This window comes from Aulonocara sp. 'chitande type north' Nkhata Bay, linkage group LG7, assembly GCF_057382095.1.
Source record: "Aulonocara sp. 'chitande type north' Nkhata Bay isolate Kocher_YH1m ecotype deep benthic linkage group LG7, A_spYH_male_GT1.1, whole genome shotgun sequence".
NCBI classification, from domain to species: domain Eukaryota; kingdom Metazoa; phylum Chordata; class Actinopteri; order Cichliformes; family Cichlidae; genus Aulonocara; species Aulonocara sp. 'chitande type north' Nkhata Bay.
The window spans coordinates 34,594,406-34,612,968 of NC_141350.1; the positions used below are offsets into that span (position 1 = coordinate 34,594,406).

The following is an 18,563-nucleotide window of genomic DNA, read 5'->3' on the forward strand; positions in this document are numbered from 1 at the left end:
TGAAAGTGGAGTGAAGCACAAATAAACACAGGGGGCATTCATTTTCACAATTTATAGATTTTCAAATAAAAATCACGTGCTTCCTGAACTTTATCGACCTTTGGCGTTTTAAAGTCAAACCGAGGAAACAAAGGCTCCCATTGTGGCCTGAACAGCGGTGTGTAGGAGCCAGGTGTGAAAAGGATTTTCTCCAGATCACTTTAAGCTCTGCTTGTACGGTCTGAATGCCGAGCAGGAAGTCACCTTATCATCACAGTCAAAGAGCTGAATGTTTGTTGAACTGCAGACGCCTTTTCCTTCCATGGTCAATGTACTGTGATAGGCATTTGGATGGAGAGCAGAATGACATTTCATAGCTTATATTTATTTAAAAGAGAGCGAAGAAATAAACCAGATAAAGCTTTAATTCCATGGAGTATAACTAAAACATCCAGAACATGCATGAGCAAAGAAATCAAGTTGTAATAAACCAAAAAATACCCTTCGTCTGGGTATTTTTGCTTTAAAAAAAGAGCCATAACCACGACTGTTCTGCTCATGGTTAAGGGAATTCATCTGTTGAGTCTTACATAACAGAAGCCTGCATTTTCCTGGTATTTCTGGTCATTTCATAAACAATAGTACATTTTATTCTGGAGAAAATTAAACCCCACTTTAAAAAATCTGATTAAAATCAAGGAATGAAGTGTTAAAGCTACTGCAGAAAGGCAGAACTTTATTACATGCATATTTTGGCAAGTAATTTTGTTTTGTGGAGACAAAACAAGTTATCTTGTTTCAGCTCTCAGAGATTGTTTTTGGCCACTGAGGAGCAACCCCTGAGCCAACGCAGAACAGTGTAGTAGCAGCAAGGCGAGGACTCGATTATTTGCCTTCCCCAGTTATTTTTTTTTCTGGTCTTCACTCAATAGGTTTAGGGATTAATGGGTTTGTCCAGTGATTTTAAAACAAGAGTAAACTTGTATTTTCTCACAGGAAGAAACCAGAAGCCAGGGAATCTCTATATGTCTTCTACACACAAATATACAGAATGTGAATCCAAGGAATTAGATTTTGGGTGTAGGAAGTTTCTTATTTCCGTTTTTGCAGTGCACTTATAGTCTGAGTTCTTTTGACGAATCGTGTTTGAGCGGGCTTTGGCTGCATACAGGTAAACTGGCACGGTCCGGGCAGGTTTGGGGTTTTTGCACTGTGTTTTTTTCTCTTTTGTTCTCTCGCCAAGTTATCAGTGTACTCGTGGAAACACTGGCTGGACGGTGCTAGTTCTTTTACCATCGTGGTGATCACGTTTTTTTCTTCCTCTGTGAATGTTTTCCTATCTTGCTAACTCAGAGTTTTTGTCTGCCTTTTAGTTCTCAGCCTCTCACCAACCAAAGAAATCTGATTGCCCCTTTACGGTCTCCTCTGCAGCGAGTTGTGCTTGCCAGCCAAGTTTTGTTCTGGAATACATCAAGTGTGATAACAAGATCTGCTTAGAGTAGTTTAGAGATTCTTCCTTACTCTCCTTGGTCCAAGCTAGCATTCCGTCTCCACTCTCGTAGAGTTCCTGGTTCAGTTCCTGCAGTAAATTGTAAATAAATCTTTTAAATTTGCTCCTGCATGCTCAGTCTCAATTTAGAGTCAAAACATGACATCCATGTAGAAAGGAGAAGATTGCATTAGCCTGTTCCATCTACAAACCACTAGCTATTATCTGACAGTGATAAGCATTAATAGATTTAGAGTCACTCGTAAACAACGGTTAGACGTCTTCAAGTCTTTAGGTAGGACCTCTGGCTAAATATTTTGAGCCTTTTTGGGTTTTGTGAAAAAACTTTGTTTCCATGTGCAAAGTAAAATACGGTATGCATCCAAAATAAAACAAGACTGTGTTAAAAATTCGTTGCTTTGTTTAACAGAAATATATATATATATACACATACACACATACATATACACACATATACACACACATATACATATATACATATACACATATATATATATACACATACATACATACATACATACATACATACATACATACATATACATATACATATACATATATATACACATACACACACACACACACACACACAGTGGGGCAAAAAAGTATTTAGTCAGCCACCGATTGTGCAAGTTCCCCCACCTAAAATGATGACAGAGGTCAGTAATTTGCACCAGAGGTACACTTCAACTGTGAGAGACAGAATGTGAAAAAAAATCCATGAATCCACATGGTAGGATTTGTAAAGAATTTATTCGTAAATCAGGGTGGAAAATAAGTATTTGGTCAATAACAAAAATACAACTCAATACTTTGTAACATAACCTTTGTTGGCAATAACAGAGGTCAAACGTTTACTATAGGTCTTTACCAGGTTTGCACACACAGTAGCTGGTATTTTGGCCCATTCCTCCATGCAGATCTTCTCGAGAGCAGTGATGTTTTGGGGCTGTCGCCGAGAAACACGGACTTTCAACTCCCGCCACAGATTTTCTATGGGGTTGAGGTCTGGAGACTGGCTAGGCCACTCCAGGACTTTCAAATGCTTCTTACAGAGCCACTCCTTTGTTGCCCGGGCGGTGTGTTTTGGATCATTGTCATGTTGGAAGACTCAGCCTCATTTCATCTTCAAAGTTCTCACTGATGGAAGGAGGTTTTGGCTCAAAATCTCACGATACATGGCCCCATTCATTCTGTCCTTAACACGGATCAGTCGTCCTGTCCCCTTGGCAGAAAAACAGCCCCATAGCATGATGTTTCCACCCCCATGCTTCACAGTAGGTATGGTGTTCTTGGGATGCAACTCAGTATTCTTCTTCCTCCAAACACGACGAGTTGAGTTTATACCAATATATATATATATTGGTATAAACTCTCTCTCTCTCTCTCTCTCTCTCTCTCTCTCTCTATATATATATATATATATATATATATATATATATATATATATATATATATATATTAGGGGTGCAACGATATTCGTATCGATATTGAACCGTTCGATACAGTGCTTTCGGTTCGGTACGCATATGTATCGAACAATACAACATTTGTAATTTATTTTATCAACTTTCCTTCTGACGATGCTGTCTGTGTTGAGCGCTCAGTGAATCTGCGTTCGACTACTCCGCCTAGGCTGCACTGTCGAGCGCAGATCCACTGAGCGCTCAACACAGACAGCATAGTCAGAAGGAAGAGCGCAGGGCACCTCCCGCACCCTCATTCAGATCTGGCGTTTGGAATTATTTTGGTTTTCATGTGACGTATGACCCTGAAGGTAAGCGAGTCATGGACTAAAGTAAAACAGTATGTTGGATGTGCCATGCAATGCTCAATTACATGGGTGGGAACTAGTGTGTTAGCGCAGTTAGCTCGTTAACGTGTTGGCCGTCTAGCCCCATGCACGGGGCGATCGGCCGTAGCTCGTTAACGGAGATTTGCCGTGTTGTGGTGTTAAGGTCATTTCAACGAGATTAACCTGAAAGCACTAGTGGGAACACAACGAATATGACTGCACATTTACGCCGACATCATCCTAGTGCAAAGACAAAAACAACAAGCATGCTACTAACTTTAGCCAAGTCATTTAGACAGCTGTTAGCACATGATTCTCCTTATGCTGCTGAGAATAAAGCCCAGAAGAAGCGGATAGTATAGCTTTTATTTTGGAAAGAGCCATTTCTCTGTAATAAACTCTCTTTTCCAAAGATGCATGATTCCTCAATCAGACACAGGGCTTGCAATATCGCTAGCCCGACGTCCCGGGGCTATCTCTCCCCTGCCTGTCGGGCTATTGTAGGAAGTAAATATATATGTCAATGCTTTTGCATTCTTTCAGAAATGTAGCTGGGTAATTATGTCATTGGCATCGGTGAGCCACTGTCAATATGTGACATATTGAAATCGCGTTTGAATTTGCGCTTGTTTTTTTGCTTTCACTTTGCAATCGTGCGAACTGTGTATAGAGAGCGACAGCACTGATCTGTGAGTGATGATAATTTGTGCACCAATTCCTCTGACATCGTCTTATTAATCGTTAGCTTATATGCAAACATGACAAGTGAAATCTCCCGCAGCTTAAACATGTGAGAGGTTGATCGCGCAGAGAATCGCTGAGCTTATGTGAGTGCGTGTGTAAAAGCAGCAGTATATATATTTTAGTTCTGCTGAGCCAAATAAGACAGGTCAGGGTGAAGAAGTGACAGCCAAAGAAAAGCTTACCACAAAACGGAGAAGTTATGACAAATCAGACTATAAGGCAAAGAGAAAGTGCAGCTTTATGGTTTCATGGACAAAATAATTTCTGTGGCTGCAATATGACGAGCTAAATAACCAGGGCTGCACATAAGTGGTCCACAGGTGCGCATTCGCTGTCAAAATAAAAAACACGCACAAGGGTTAGGGTTAAATTTAAAAACTGTACTTTTGAGTTAAAATATATATTTATAATTTTAATAAATGACAAATTAAAAAGGCATGAACATTTTTTTTGTATCGAAAAAATATCGAACCGTGACACCAAAGGATCGAACCGAACCGAACCGTGAATTTTGTGTATCGTTGCACCCCTAATATATATATATATATATATATATATATATATATATATATATATATGTGTGTGTGTGTGTGTGTGTGTGTGTGTGTGTATATGTATATATATAAGCATTTAATGGGAGACTAATTATTTAGACCCAATCTGTAGATACAGTTAATGAGTTCTGCTTATCAGAAGCAAAAGAAGCAGACAAACCATCTCGCCACTGGCATGTACATTGGCTCTTGACTGAGTTTCATCATGATTTCATCATCCTGACTGGGGCCCCGAAGTTTGCCCCTGTACTTAACCCAACATAATTGTGCAAGAGAATAACCCCTAAAGGGCCATTAAGTTAATGTTGCCATACACAGTGATTATCGGAGGTTAAATCACCCTGCTTCACTTTCAGGGACCTGTGCCAGTGTTTGTGTTTTGATTAATGAGATTGGTAATAATGAGAACATGGCCCATGAAGCTTGTGTTGATCGTGTGATTGGGTTGTTTTTTTTATTTTTTTATTGTTTTTGTTACTTAGTTTCTTTCAATGATGACAAGACTCATAGGCTGATTTGTGAGCCATGTAATGCAGTTTTAAGGTTTTCCATGTTTAATTTTTAATAGTGTGCCATAAAACTCTGAAAAGACTTATTTATAGATGTTGTGAGATGTGGGTTTTTTTCCATATAAATGTGCCAGTGTGCTGTTTATTGTCGTAATTTAAAGTGAAGTAAACACTCAGTGTGACTGAATCTCTTTAAAGATGTCTACTAGCTATCTACTGTGTGTTGTAATCCGACCTGTTTTGGTGAGTCACACTGCCTGGCTAATGTCAGCTCTGATGTGTGATAAATCCTCACAGTGTACGAGGGAGGAGGAGGAGGGAAGGGCAAACAAAGCTGCTCCTGCTGACACGTTGTAAATCAACCTCTGGGGTCACTTGGCTATCTCCTTTGTTGTCCACATGTGACAGGGAGACTGACAGATACTGTTTGCTACTGGACCTTAGCACCTCCACTGTTTCTAATGTGAACTAACAACATCCCAAAGCCATGAAATCTGTCATGATATCAGTCAGCCCCAGATCATGCAGAAAAATGCCACCTGTCTGATACCAACCCTGTTAGCAGAGCTAAACTGATGGATCTGCGGTTCTTTTTTCAGCAGACCCTTACATATCTCATCCAAATGTGCATAATGATCAATTGTCAAAGGAGCTTGCAAAGAAAAGCGTCTGGACTTCTTTAAGTTACTTGAAGACGTTTCACCTCTCATCCGAGAAGCTTCTTCAGTTCTAAGGTCAAATGGGTGTGGGTCCCAATCAGCCAGTGGGACCCACACCCAGTTTCACACCTTGGCTCAGGCGATTAGAGGATCATCAGGGGTCCTTTTGTCCCTCTGTGGGGGGATACTCCCACTAGGTTTATATCTGGGACTCTCCACCATTTGACCTTAGAACTGAAGAAGCTTCTCGGATGAGAGGTGAAACGTCTTCAAGTAACTTAAAGAAGTCCAGACGCTTTTCTTTGCAAGCTCCTTTGACTACGATGACCTGGATGACTGAGAACCTTCACAGACATAATGATCAATTAATTCCCATCTCACTTCCCAAAATTTATAATTTTATTCTAAACAAACCTGATAACTGATGCTAATTCCCAGATGATCTCTAAATGTGAACATTTCTGCACAATATTACTTTTAGTTGGCTACATTTCACTCTGGAACATAAATGTCAGCATATGGTGCCAGAGGAAATGTCAGAGGATCGCCAAGTCACTGAGATTTATCACATAACTGTGCAACTTTTAATGCCAATCTATTTAGTAATAAATCTGCTAGTTGTTGACTTATGGGCTGCAGTGGGGGGCCAACATCACCATAACTGGAGTCACAAGTAGCTTTAAACACTTGCAATTACTCAAACTCAAGACCACCTGTATAAAAGAAAAATACTCTGCTCAGTAGCCAGACATAGAGTCACTGGGCACTTGGTAGTGTCAGATTGGACCCCCTTGTTGCTTTCAGAACTGCCTTAATCCTTTGTGGCACAGATTCAACAGGGTGCTGGAAACATTCCTCAAAAACGTTGGTCTATGTTTATTGGAAGATTGAGAACACTGTGGTCATAAAAAGATGGCCAAAACAACACTCAGGTAAGCTGTGGTGTTTAAGCTCTAGGAGGCCCAAAGTGTGCAAAACATACCCGTGACCTCTAGCATCTACAAGGCATTTAAACCCACATAACCTGCCACATACTAGATTTTTTTTTTCCGGATCATTCTCTGTAAACCATAGAGATTGTTAAGTGGGGAAATCTCACAAAAGTGCAAAGAATTCCTCTTTTAAATAGCATAATGTACAAAGCACGAGTGACTTTTACTCTGGGACATGGTGACTGTGAGTGCAGAATCCCATCAATATTTTTCCATTTATTTTACAATTTTCAGCTGAGATCATGCTTTGAAACTAGTTGCACAAGCTGATGAATGACTACCTTTTACTTCCAAAAAGACACAAGTTTTATTTCCCAAAGTCTGACTTCGATAGGCCAATCTGCTGAAAAATCACCAGAGTATATCTCCATCAGTCACTTGAATTAAGCTACAAATGCCAGTGTGGATGTTTAACTCTAATATTACTAAAATGTAAGATCTAAGTTTACTCTTAGATGTAAAATTATGTCAGTAGACTGGGGCCACAGTAGACCTGCACTCCAAAGGTTGTGCATAACACAAATCCTGACCTGCTGGTTTGTGGATCATGAGGCTAGTTTTTAGCAGAATGTGACTACATCTAGATGAGAGACCCAGACCTATAGGCTAATACTAATGCTAGCTGGACATCCATCCATCCATCCAGCCAGCCAGCCAGCCAGCCAGCCAGCCATCCATCCATCCAGCCATCCATCCATCCAGTCATCCATCCTCTTCCGCTGATCCAATTCAGGATGGGGGGTCTATCCCAGCTACCACAGGGCGAGAAGCAGGGTACACCCCGGTACAACAGACTGGCCTTGATTTGGGAGACATGAAACGTGGGCTGGATGCATAGAGATAGAGGCAACTTGAGTTTAACTGGAGAAGGGTTAATGATGGAATCAATTTCACTAGGAGCAATAAGGCGTGGTGCAGGCTTGCATGTCAAAGGACCTCAAGGGAATGTCTTTAGCTGAGAGCCATACCTTGTGTCCGGGCTCGTAGCAGGGAGGCATAAGACCGATGGTGATCAGCATGATGCTGGTTTCTCTCAACCATCTTGAGGAGTGCCTCCCTGGTCTGGGTGTACAGCTGCCTGCTCCACTATAGGTGCTGCAGTACTGATGGCACGGCGATGTCGGCTTCTATGCAGGGGAAAAGTGGAGTCTGGTACCCTGGAGAAGCTTTGAAGGGTGAAAAACCAGTAGCAGAGTCGGTGAGAGTTATGTGCCTATTCCACCTTTGCCAGTTTTGAGGGCCAGGAGGAGGGGTTTGGGGAGGTTACACAGCGGAGAGCTCCTGATTTACTCTGTCTGATTGATCACTGGTTTGACGATGAAAACCTGAGCTGAGACATACCTTGGCTCTCAGTGCAGCACAAAAAGTCCTTCATACCTGGGAGATGAACTGGAGGCAATGGTTAATAGGGAAATTTCTTGAGAGTGATGAAGTGAGCAGCCTTGGAAAACCTAAAATCTACTATGATGATTATGACTGTCTTGCCACTGGAGGTGGGTAGACCCGTAATCATGGTCTAGTGCAATGTGGGACCAAGGGCGATGAGGTGTAGGTAGGTAAGAGGTTGCAGTAGCCCCGCAGGGCGTTGAGTGTTACTCTTACTGTGAGCACAGATGGGACACACTGCCACATAGTATTTTATAACCCTTTTCCATGATTCCCACCGGAAGTAGTGCTTGAGAAACAATATAGTCCTATTCACCCCAGGATGACAGTTCAGCGGGCAGCCGTGGCCACATAGCATCAGCACCTGTCACTCAAAGCAGCCACTATCCAAATAGTACATCATTTGAAGGGTTAAAACTATTTAAATGAGTGAACCTCCTCTACAATTACCACAAAAATAGCTTAAGAGACCAAAATATTTTTTTGTAGCAGCCTGTAAACATGTTTATTTCTGCTGCAAAGCTGTGAATTTTATCATGGGACTCAATATTGACTCTCTTTTGGTGTCAGCCTCAAGTGGCCATTAGAGGAACTGCAGCCATTGACACTTCATGCTTCATTTTTTAACCTTGGAGAATGCAGCATATTCTGGAAATATATACCTTTAAAAAGCAGTAGCTGAGGTTTCTCACAGATCACAGAAGGTAAATCTTTGTCAAAATTAAAGTGTTAATATATTTGTTGTTAGAAAACAAACTAAAAATGCATGAATAATAATATCATGTTAACACAGAATAAAAAGAAGTTAGTTCTTTGTGGCTGAGTGTAAACGTGTTCATTTTGTGGGTTATTTATGTGTGTAGTGTTAGCAACACCATGGTCACTCATCACTTTGGTAAATTAAAATGGAGCCATTTTGTTTCCTCAGTGTTCACCCCCTGATTTCAAGTCCCCTCACTGTGTCTTCAATAATCATGCTATTTGCCACGTGCCTCTCTAAAATAACAGAATTTACCTGATTGTGAGGCTCTTTGCTTATTGAAACTGCTTGCCGCAGAAACACAGTATACAGCATCTGAGGCTTTTTTCTTCTGGCCCGCTGTGGGGTAATTGGCTTTCTGGCTGTTATGGATGGCTCTTCAATCAGCAGTGTCCAGAAACGACACTGAATGAATACAGATAAATGAGTTTATTCGTCAGCTGTTTGTTTCCAGACAACATCTGCTCATTATTTAAACAAATTATTGAAATTTCCGCAAAACATGATTATGTGATGTTACTCTTTTTGCCCTTCTGTTGTGTTTTCTGGTAGTTTGGCCCATCAGCCTGCACTGACAGGAATCCCCAGAGACTCGAAAAGACGCGGAGGCACAGTTATTGATTATATTAGTCAATAACGGCTAGTTTCCTGCTGGACTATTATACTAATGCACTTAGGGCGAACGTCCCGACTAGCCTTGCAGGCCAGGTTATAAAGTGCACCAGAGCTCCTAAATTATTCACAAGGCCCCTTCACCAACTCCACGCCTCCATTAGAGACAGAAGGGGAAGAGGGGAGGGTGACGATGATGTCACCCAGCCCCATGGAGCCAGACAAGGGCACCTGGGACTGAATGATGGAGTCAGCTGTGGAAGGGCCAGAGCTCTGCCGGAAGAATCTATCTGAAGGAGTGAGTTCTCTGCCTCCGCAGGTCGCTTCACCAGCAGGTCCTGGTGGTCAAGAGGGAACGCTGTGAAAACTGTGAGTGTGTGTGTATCTTGGTGAATACAAGCTTATGTAACCACAGTTCACAGTGACAGATGACTGCTGAGGGAAAATAGCAGAGAGAAAAATAGAGAGCCATATCTGACAAGAAAGACAGGCCTCAGGTTAACATAATACATATACTAAATCTAAGAAAGGAAAAACCACCATGTTTATCAAGAGTGAGTGCTGTTCTGTCACGGACTGCTTCATTTCTTTTGTCACATATTCTAAAAGTGTCTCCAAATCAACTGCATCAGTCTTTAAAACCATATACCTTCACTCTGATGACGACAGTTAAGAATGCCATGAGAAATATGTTCAAAAATTACAGTAAACTAACCAAATGTGCCCTAAACTCTCTTCAGGCCCAACAACAACCAGTGTTGGGGAGTAACGGAATACATGTACCGCCGTTACGTATTTAAAATACAAAATATGAGTAACTGTATTCCGTTACAGTTGCAGTTTAAAAAGGTGGTATTTAGAATACAGTTACTTTGTTGAAATAAATGGATTACACGGCGGTACTTCCCTGTTTCATATTGTGGCGGGTCAAGACTGTTTGGGTTTTGTTTGACAGCTACGTTCTGTTGTTCCAGGCAGCAGCGTTACGGTTGCCATGGTTACAGGGTGACGCTCTCTCTCTGCGTGTTTCCTGGGTGAGAGAGCACCTTTTTGTTGTTGTTGTGCTAAGCTAATAGGCAGAATGCTACATGCTCTAAAGAATGTAGCCTCATGGGCAGTGTAGTCCGTGCTGCAGGGAGAATGGACTGCCATACCTGTTATGTGTCTGTGAGCGCGAGGAGGGAGAAAAAGGGGAGTGGAAAGGTACGAGTTGTCATCGAGCAAAAACGGGAGCTGGAAGCATGTAAATATAATAATAACCACTGCAGCCAAAAAGAGTGCCTGACGAGCCCAGTTGTAAGTAAGCTATTAAGACTTGACTGTACACTGTGTTCGTGTTTTCCTCCGAAACAATAAGTTCCGTTGGAGCAGTCTTTCAACGCCTCTCTCTGTGTCTCGCAAGCAAAGTTGATCCAGACAACAAAGTAAAGCTTTTTTTCGGCTACGAGCCGACACGGAACCCGACGTATTAGCCAGAGGTCCCTTTACTATGGTTCGGAGCCGCAGACCTTCAGTAACAGTAATAAATCACAGCAATAAATCAAATCAAATCAAATCAAATCAAATCACTTTTATTGTCACATCACATGTGCAGGCACACTGGCACAGCACGTGCGAGTGAAATTCTTGTGTGCGAGCCCCACAAGCAACAGAGATGTGCAAACACAACAACACAAACGAGCAAAATACAAGAATGGCCAACCTGAAACTAATAAATATATGTACAATATATAATAGTGTATGCATTTCTGGATGTGTATACTAAATATTTTCCTACGTGTGTGTGTGTGTGTGTGTGTGTGTGTGTGTGTGTGTGTATACACATTTTTACAAATTAAATAGTAAAAAAAAAAAAAAAAAAAAAAAAATAATAATAATAATAATAATAATAATAATAATAATAATAAAATATATAAAATATACAGAGTTGAATATGTGCAAAACAAGTGGCATTTATATACAGTGTGGAGTGCATAATGTTGAAGTTCCAGTAGTGAAGCTGAGGTGTCTATGACGTGTTCAGCAGTCTGATGGCCTGATGGAAAAAGTTGTCTCTCAGTCTGCTGGTACGGGACCGGATGCTGCAGAACCTCCTTCCTGATGGAAGCAGTCTGAACAGTTTATGGCTGGGGTGACTGGAGTCCTTGATGATCCTCCCCGCTTTCCTCAGGCAGCGCTTCCTGTAGATGTCTTGGAGGGAGGGAAGCTCACCTCCAATTATCCGTTCACAATAGGACATTCATGTAGTTTTGTAAACAGCATGATAATATATTAAGTAATCCAAAGTATTCAGAATACGTTACTGTCATTGAGTAACGTAATGGAATACGTTACAGAATACATTTTGGGGCATGTATTCTGTATTCTGTAATGGAATACATTTTAAAAGTAACCTTCCCAACACTGCCAACAACCTCCTATAAGATCTGTTGGATCTCCTTAAAAAGTACTTCTTCCCAAAAGACCACTCAAGATGTGGAAAGGGGAGGCAAGAGGAGTAGAGACCCGAGGCGGCCGCCGGTCATAGTGGCAGAGGAACTGAACTTCAGCAGCCACCAGGCCCAGGATCCTGCAGCAGCCACCAGGCCCAGGCTCTTCCAGCAGCCACCAGGCCCAGGCTCTTCCAGCAGCCACCAGGCCCAGGATCCTGCAGCAGCCACCAGGCCCAGGCTCTTCCAGCAGCCACCAGGCCCAGGATCCTCCAGCAGCCACCAGGCCCAGGATCCTCCAGCAGCCACCAGGCCCAGGCTCTTCCAGCAGCCACCAGGCCCAGGCTCTTCCAGCAGCCACCAGGCCCAGGATCCTGCAGCAGCCACCAGGCCCAGGATCCTGCAGCAGCCACCAGGCCCAGGATCCTCCAGCAGCCACCAGGCCCAGGCTCTTCCAGCAGCCACCAGGCCCAGGCTCTTCCAGCAGCCACTAGGCCCAGGATCCTGCAGCAGCCACCAGGCCCAGGCTCTTCCAGCAGCCACCAGGCCCAGGCTCTTCCAGCAGCCACCAGGCCCAGGATCCTCCAGCAGCCACCAGGCCCAGGATCCTCCAGCAGCCACTAGGCCCAGGATCCTCTAGCAAGGCACCAGCAAGTAAATCAACAGTGACTTCAACGGGCCATCACAAGGAAATACCAATCTCATCATTTTCAAAATGCCACCTAAAAAAGCAAACCCAGGAGTTGAAGGCAATTAACCAGTGAGGTTAATTGCCAGGACAGGCCGGGTTTCGGCAATCCTCAAGGGTGCTTCGCAACCAGTGGGCCTTAACGCTGTTAAGATGCCGCCTAAGAGGAGCAACGTTAATGAGGAGGAACTGGAGGACATAAAGAAATCCCTAAACTTTATGTCTGAAGAAATAACAACAATTTCCAAACAACAAAAACTGATACTCAATTTAATGGATAATATTAAAGAACTAAGAAGGCAGAGCGAGGAAAAGGACAAGAAGATTGCTATGCTGGAAGGACGGGTGTCAGATCTGGAACAATATTCAAGAGTAAATGATGTGATAGTGACAGGACTGGAAACCAAGCATCAGACATACGCACGGGTAGCAGCATCAGAGAGAGGGGAGCCACCCGAGCAAGAGCTACGCTCTTTGGAAGAGCAGGTAATGGCCTTCTTTAAAAGCAAAGGTATAGAAATGGACAGTAAAAATATTGAGGGATGCCATCCTCTTCCGAGAAAAAATCAAATACCTGCCATTATCATTCGTTTTGTTAATAGAAAACAGAAAAAAGAACTGCTCAAGCAAGGAAGAAAGCTAAAAGGTACAAATGTTTATTTAAATGAACACCTAATCAAGAAAAATGCAGACATTGCAAGACAAGCAAGAATATTAAGAAAACAGAAGAAAATACAGTCAACTTGGACGTCAGACTGTAAAATATTCATTAAGTTAAATGGAACACCAGAGCAGTCTAAGGTTCTAGTCATCAAAGAGATGACTGAACTAGAAAAATATAACTGATAAATGCAAAGCAGTGCTAAATATGATGGGACCGTCCAAGTGCACAACCAACGCAGATGTCTGACAATTTTCAACTAACAACTCATATAGATATTGAAAATAAGACATTGATGTATGACAGCAACATAGATCCTAGGACATCCTCATTGACGTTGTTCACACGGAACACAAACGTTTTTGTTTGTAGGCACAAGAGCCAAGTGGAGAAGTCCCAGTACCTTCAAACTAACCACAGCAACCACATAAAGTGCTTCTAGAAGCTTCTCTAAGCCCATTGCAACCTCCTGTTTTTCACTAAATGAACTCTTTAACACTTTTTTCTGATAATGACATAGGACACAAAAGAAGACATCAATGTCCATAATTAATCACTACCTGGTTTACACTGTTGCATTACTGTTGCCAGTAAGCCAATTAAATTACCCTTAAACACCTCTTAAGGCCAACAAGAACCTTAAAGGGCACCAATTCTGATAGACTTTTCAAAATTTTCAGTGACCACTAAAACCTTAACCTTAAATCTTAAGGCATTTTGGCTATTTTTAAGGCCCTCAAGGAGAACTCTAGATCTTTCCAGGTACCCAGAGGAACACATAGAACAGCAAGAACCTTTCCAGTGTGGGTGCCGTGGAAGGCTCTCAGAATCTCTAGAACAACCACAGTAATCACCTAAAGGTCCTGTAGAAACTTTCTAAACCATTCTATGTGTAAGGACTGAACAAATAAAATGTTTAACTTTAGGTAGAGCTAGTTGCTTCCCACTTCTTACAGACTTACCCTAGAAACATTAAGTCCTGCATGCAGGTTATAATAGCTCTTTTCCAACTCAAGCATTGTGCCGATGCCTAATCTAGAACTGGTTCAATGCCTTTCTACCAAGAAAGAGTGGTGCTGGTGCCAAAAAGCTGTAAAGCACCATAAAATTGCTGTTTTCTAAGATGCAATCAACAATATCAGCCACTGTGGGAGCTCCCCTGTTGGCAAACAATCTTGTGTTTCAAGAGTCTGTTTGTTTGTATTCCTGTGCTTCATATCACTTTTGCCTTTTTGGTTGTAATTTTTCTTTTTGTATTAGTTAATTTCAGAATTTTGCTTCCACACTTGGCTTGTAAGACTGCAATATGGGTATAATGTGAACATCACTTCCCTGGAAGACTGGAGCACAAACATGGTTTGATGGAAAGACTGTAAAGCTTATACACCATCTCACTCACACTAGTTAGTTTATTTCAGCCCAGTACTGACAGGCTGTCAGTAAGGTCCAGGTGAATTCAGAGCCTTCTGAATGTCAGCACCACTGTATGAGCTGTGAAAGAGGCTGAAGTGGAAGATGGTCTAAATAATTTCAGTATTTTTCAGAGTATTTTCCACAAGTTGCATTGATGAGCTATCAGCTTGACTTAAAATGCATTCCCACTAATTTCCTACTTGCTATATTCTGAACTCAAGAAACCCTTGAAAAGAAGAATTTCACTTAAGCAATAAGATCAAAATACATGCAATACCCTGCTGCTAATCAAAATTTTAAAGCACACGAAATAAGCCATGTGTGCTTTCACTCTAGTGTGAGGTATTTAAGCTCTCCTGCTGGTCTGCCTCTGTCTCATTTCTGGGAAGTTCAGCTTGTAGTGCACGCAGGAAAAACACTAAAACACAGTGGAAAAGCAACACAGCCAGCAACAGAGTCAAGGGAGGCAAAAGGAGATGCCAAAAGTCATCTTTCTTTCTCTCCCCTTCTCTATCTCCCTGTCACTCTTTTCGTCTTTCACCCTTCATAAGGCCTGGAAAGGTCTTCAAACAGCTGGCACCAGCTAACATCTGGTATGTCACTGCTTGGACGTCTGTGGAATACTGAAGCAGAAGTGCAGCAAGGATAGAGTGCCGGTTCACCCCTAATTTTGAGGCCCCTTAAATTTAAAATGTCTCCATGAATTTTGAGTAATACTTAATAAATAATGGAGTCTGTGGCTGCCATACTTAAAGACCTAACTCTTAAATATCTGAGCTATTAAAAGTGGAAATGGTCCAAGAGCCTGAATTTAATTTTATTAGAAATTTGGAATAATTTCACTTTTATGTTCATCTTTTTCCTTAGGCCAAATGGTAAAATGCATAACTTCTGCTGCTTAACTACAGAGGCTTTAGGAAACCAAGCTAAACCTGTTTTAGACTGGAATGGAAACTTCTGAAACGAGCACAAACCAGTTCAGCTCATTGTCTAGACTTACAAGTAACTGCACCACACAGATGCCCAGACATCCTTCAGAGGAAGCCCATTTGTGTCGGTTGTATGCACTATTCCAATCCTTCTGCCCACACTTAATCTTTCACTGCTCACAGCTGGTAGCTATAGCTGATGGTAGGACTGAAATCAACAGCTTTACCTTAACGTTCAGCCTTCTCTATGCCACAACAGACTAGTTCAGTGTTGCACCAATGCCAGCCTGCCGTGCCCTTCTTTCCTCACTTGTGAGCAAGCCATATTTAATTGAACCCCTCTTCTTAAAGAAGCAACTGGTCTCAAACTCAAGTGGAAACTCTCTCTTTTCAAGATGAGAACCATGGACTTGGATTTAGAGGGTAATTATCATCCCCATTATATCACCTTTGGCTGCAAACAGGCCCAGTGCAATAGAGGTTATCGCTCAATCTTCAATGACCACATCTTGATTTATGCTCAAAAATCCAGGTTAGGAAAATCCTAGAAAGTTGGTTCAGTTCATTTGGACATTGTGATCTCAGTGGAAGAAATGGCTAATTGTTACGCAGCAGTGCTAGTGTTGGTCATTATGCAACTCTACTGTTTATGTGGTTGAGGAAACCTGGAGTTTCAACATTCAAATGAGCAGAATCAACTTTCTGGCTCAATGACCTCCTGCAGGTCCACGAAATACTGAAACCACCAAATGCAACAACCTCTGCTGCTTTGGAGCCAAGGGTAAAATGGTTTTTAAAAAAGTAAAGAAGACGCTGTCTCACTTTTAGTTTTAGTACCTGCTCAGCCGGGATTCCAGGCGATCCAAAAAACATTACCTACGCACATTAGGTGGTACTTGAATATAATGGAAAACAAGTTGATCCAAGTTAAGTTGTGTTGAGCCGTGGCGAGTCAATCTGAGTAGGTACCAACGGAAAAGAGGCTTAACCGCAAAAACAAAACAAAACACTGCCCTTCTCTCTTCAGTGGTCCCCATATTGGGAAAAGATCATCTGCACCATGCTAATCCTTACTGGCTAGTTAGCTAGCTATCAGTAAACAATCATAATAAGATGCTGTGATCTTCTTTGCTGTTTGTGAGCAACTTGCTATTTTTGATTTCAGGTGTGTATTTGTGATAGAAGTGCATTAACAGAACCGAGACACATCATCAAATAAAAGTGAATCCAAGTGAAATTTACCACTAGTATATGTATGTATATGTACACAGTGAAAAGGCAGTATAACATGTGCAATAGCTAACAGAACTTTGTATCAATGCACCGGCATGTTTGTGAGTTTGTCCTAACTGATAACTGTCACTGGGGGACATGTCACAAACAGCTGATCTGTGGGCTACTCTTGTTCATGTTTGTGCTGTTACTGGTCCTTCACTCTATGTCACCAAACACCAACACAAATACAGTACTGTGAATTCCACTTAGGAAGTCTCAGGTATTGCAGAGAAACCTATGAGCATCTATAGGGCATCTATATAAAAGTGTAATTCTTTTACCTACCGTTTAACATCCAGCACCTAAGAGCACACAGTACGTAGTTTTTTCATGTAGTTCTTCATGTTCTGGCATCTCTTCCTACTGTCTTAGTTAGAATACAACTGTGTTTCCCCACTCTAAGATTTTCCAAAACCCTCCTCTTATTGCGCTCATGTCTTAAGGAGCTTGAAAAACCTCAATCACTGGAACAATTTCTGTGTAATGGGAGGAGAAAGGAGCCAACACAAACCAAAATTGTTCCTGTAAACATGCTCTACAGATCTGTTGTGGTGAAGAGAGAAATAAGCGTGAAAGCGAAGTTGTCGATTTACCAGTTGATCTATGTTCCTACCCTCACCTGTGTCCACGAGCTTCAGGTAGACTAAAAGGATGACAATGCAGATACAAGTGTTAGAAATGAGCTTCCTCTAAAGGGTGTCCGGGCTCAGCTTTAAACAAAGTGTGTCCTTTGGGAGGGTCTCAGAGTAGAGTCACTACTCTTCCATATCAAAAGGAGCCAGTTGACCAGGATGCCTCTTATGAGCCTGCTAGAGAAGAACATACAGCCATGTCCCACCACTACAATGCTCAAGGGCAGACCCAGTGCACGTTGGAGAGATTATATCTCTCAGCTGGCTTGGGAACACCTTGGTTTATGGGTGGATGGATGGTGCAGTAGCCACCTGAACAACAATTAACAAGGTGGATAAAAGCTAATCAGATTCAGCTAAGATGTGATGCTCATTATTTAAATGTAAATAAATGACCGGTTTTCAGCTGAAACTGACATCAGGGAGCCCTTTGGCCCCATATGTCATGTAACCAGTGACCAAACTATTACATCTATCCAATCAGGGAACAAAGAACTGAGCAGGAGCAAATTAGATTTCAATATCAGGTTTCATTCATCAAGAACCAGTGACTAGCAGTGACGCATGTTTATGACATGAGACAGATGGTAGAGCAGATGTGCACTTTAAAATCAAAAATATGTCATTTTCCAAATAATAAATCATTATGTGAGCTCCTTTTTGTGTCCCAATTTTCTTATATAATATAATATTTGAGTTTATAGGGTTGGAGGTCTGCAGTGTGTGGCCCGAGTCACTTCCTTCTGGCCTCAATTGATTTTGCTGCTTTGGTGGGTAATCTTCAGACTAATGGGTGACCTTGCCTCACTCTGGAGTCTCCGTGGTCTCACCAGCCTTGATCCTTTCTGCTCTCACCCTGCACATGGGGGGTGGGGGGCAGACTTCCTCCTCGGGGGTTAAAAAAGGGTAGCAGAAGAAAGCTCTTCTACTTTCATCCGCCATTACCTAAGCACCTCACCACACAAAATCATTAAGGAAGTTGTCTTTAATTCATTCTTTGATGTCAGTCAGGACTGAGAGAGAATTAAATGAACTT

General features: G+C 41.9%; 1 protein-coding gene across 1 annotated transcript; it reads left to right on the forward strand.

Moving 5' to 3' along the window:
* Positions 1-12,770: 12,770 nt before the first annotated feature.
* LOC147325595 (uncharacterized) lies at positions 12,771-13,463 on the forward strand. Its single transcript, XM_086302486.1, has one exon. It carries the CDS (start codon positions 12,771-12,773, stop codon positions 13,461-13,463), a length of 693 nt encoding a protein of 230 aa, XP_086158612.1.
* Positions 13,464-18,563: the final 5,100 nt, after the last annotated feature.

Excerpts from the sequence above, each read along its gene's own strand:
- LOC147325595 (XM_086302486.1), top strand. The coding sequence starts at position 12,771 with ATGCCGCCTAAGAGGAGCAACGTTAATGAGGAGGAACTGGAGGACATA.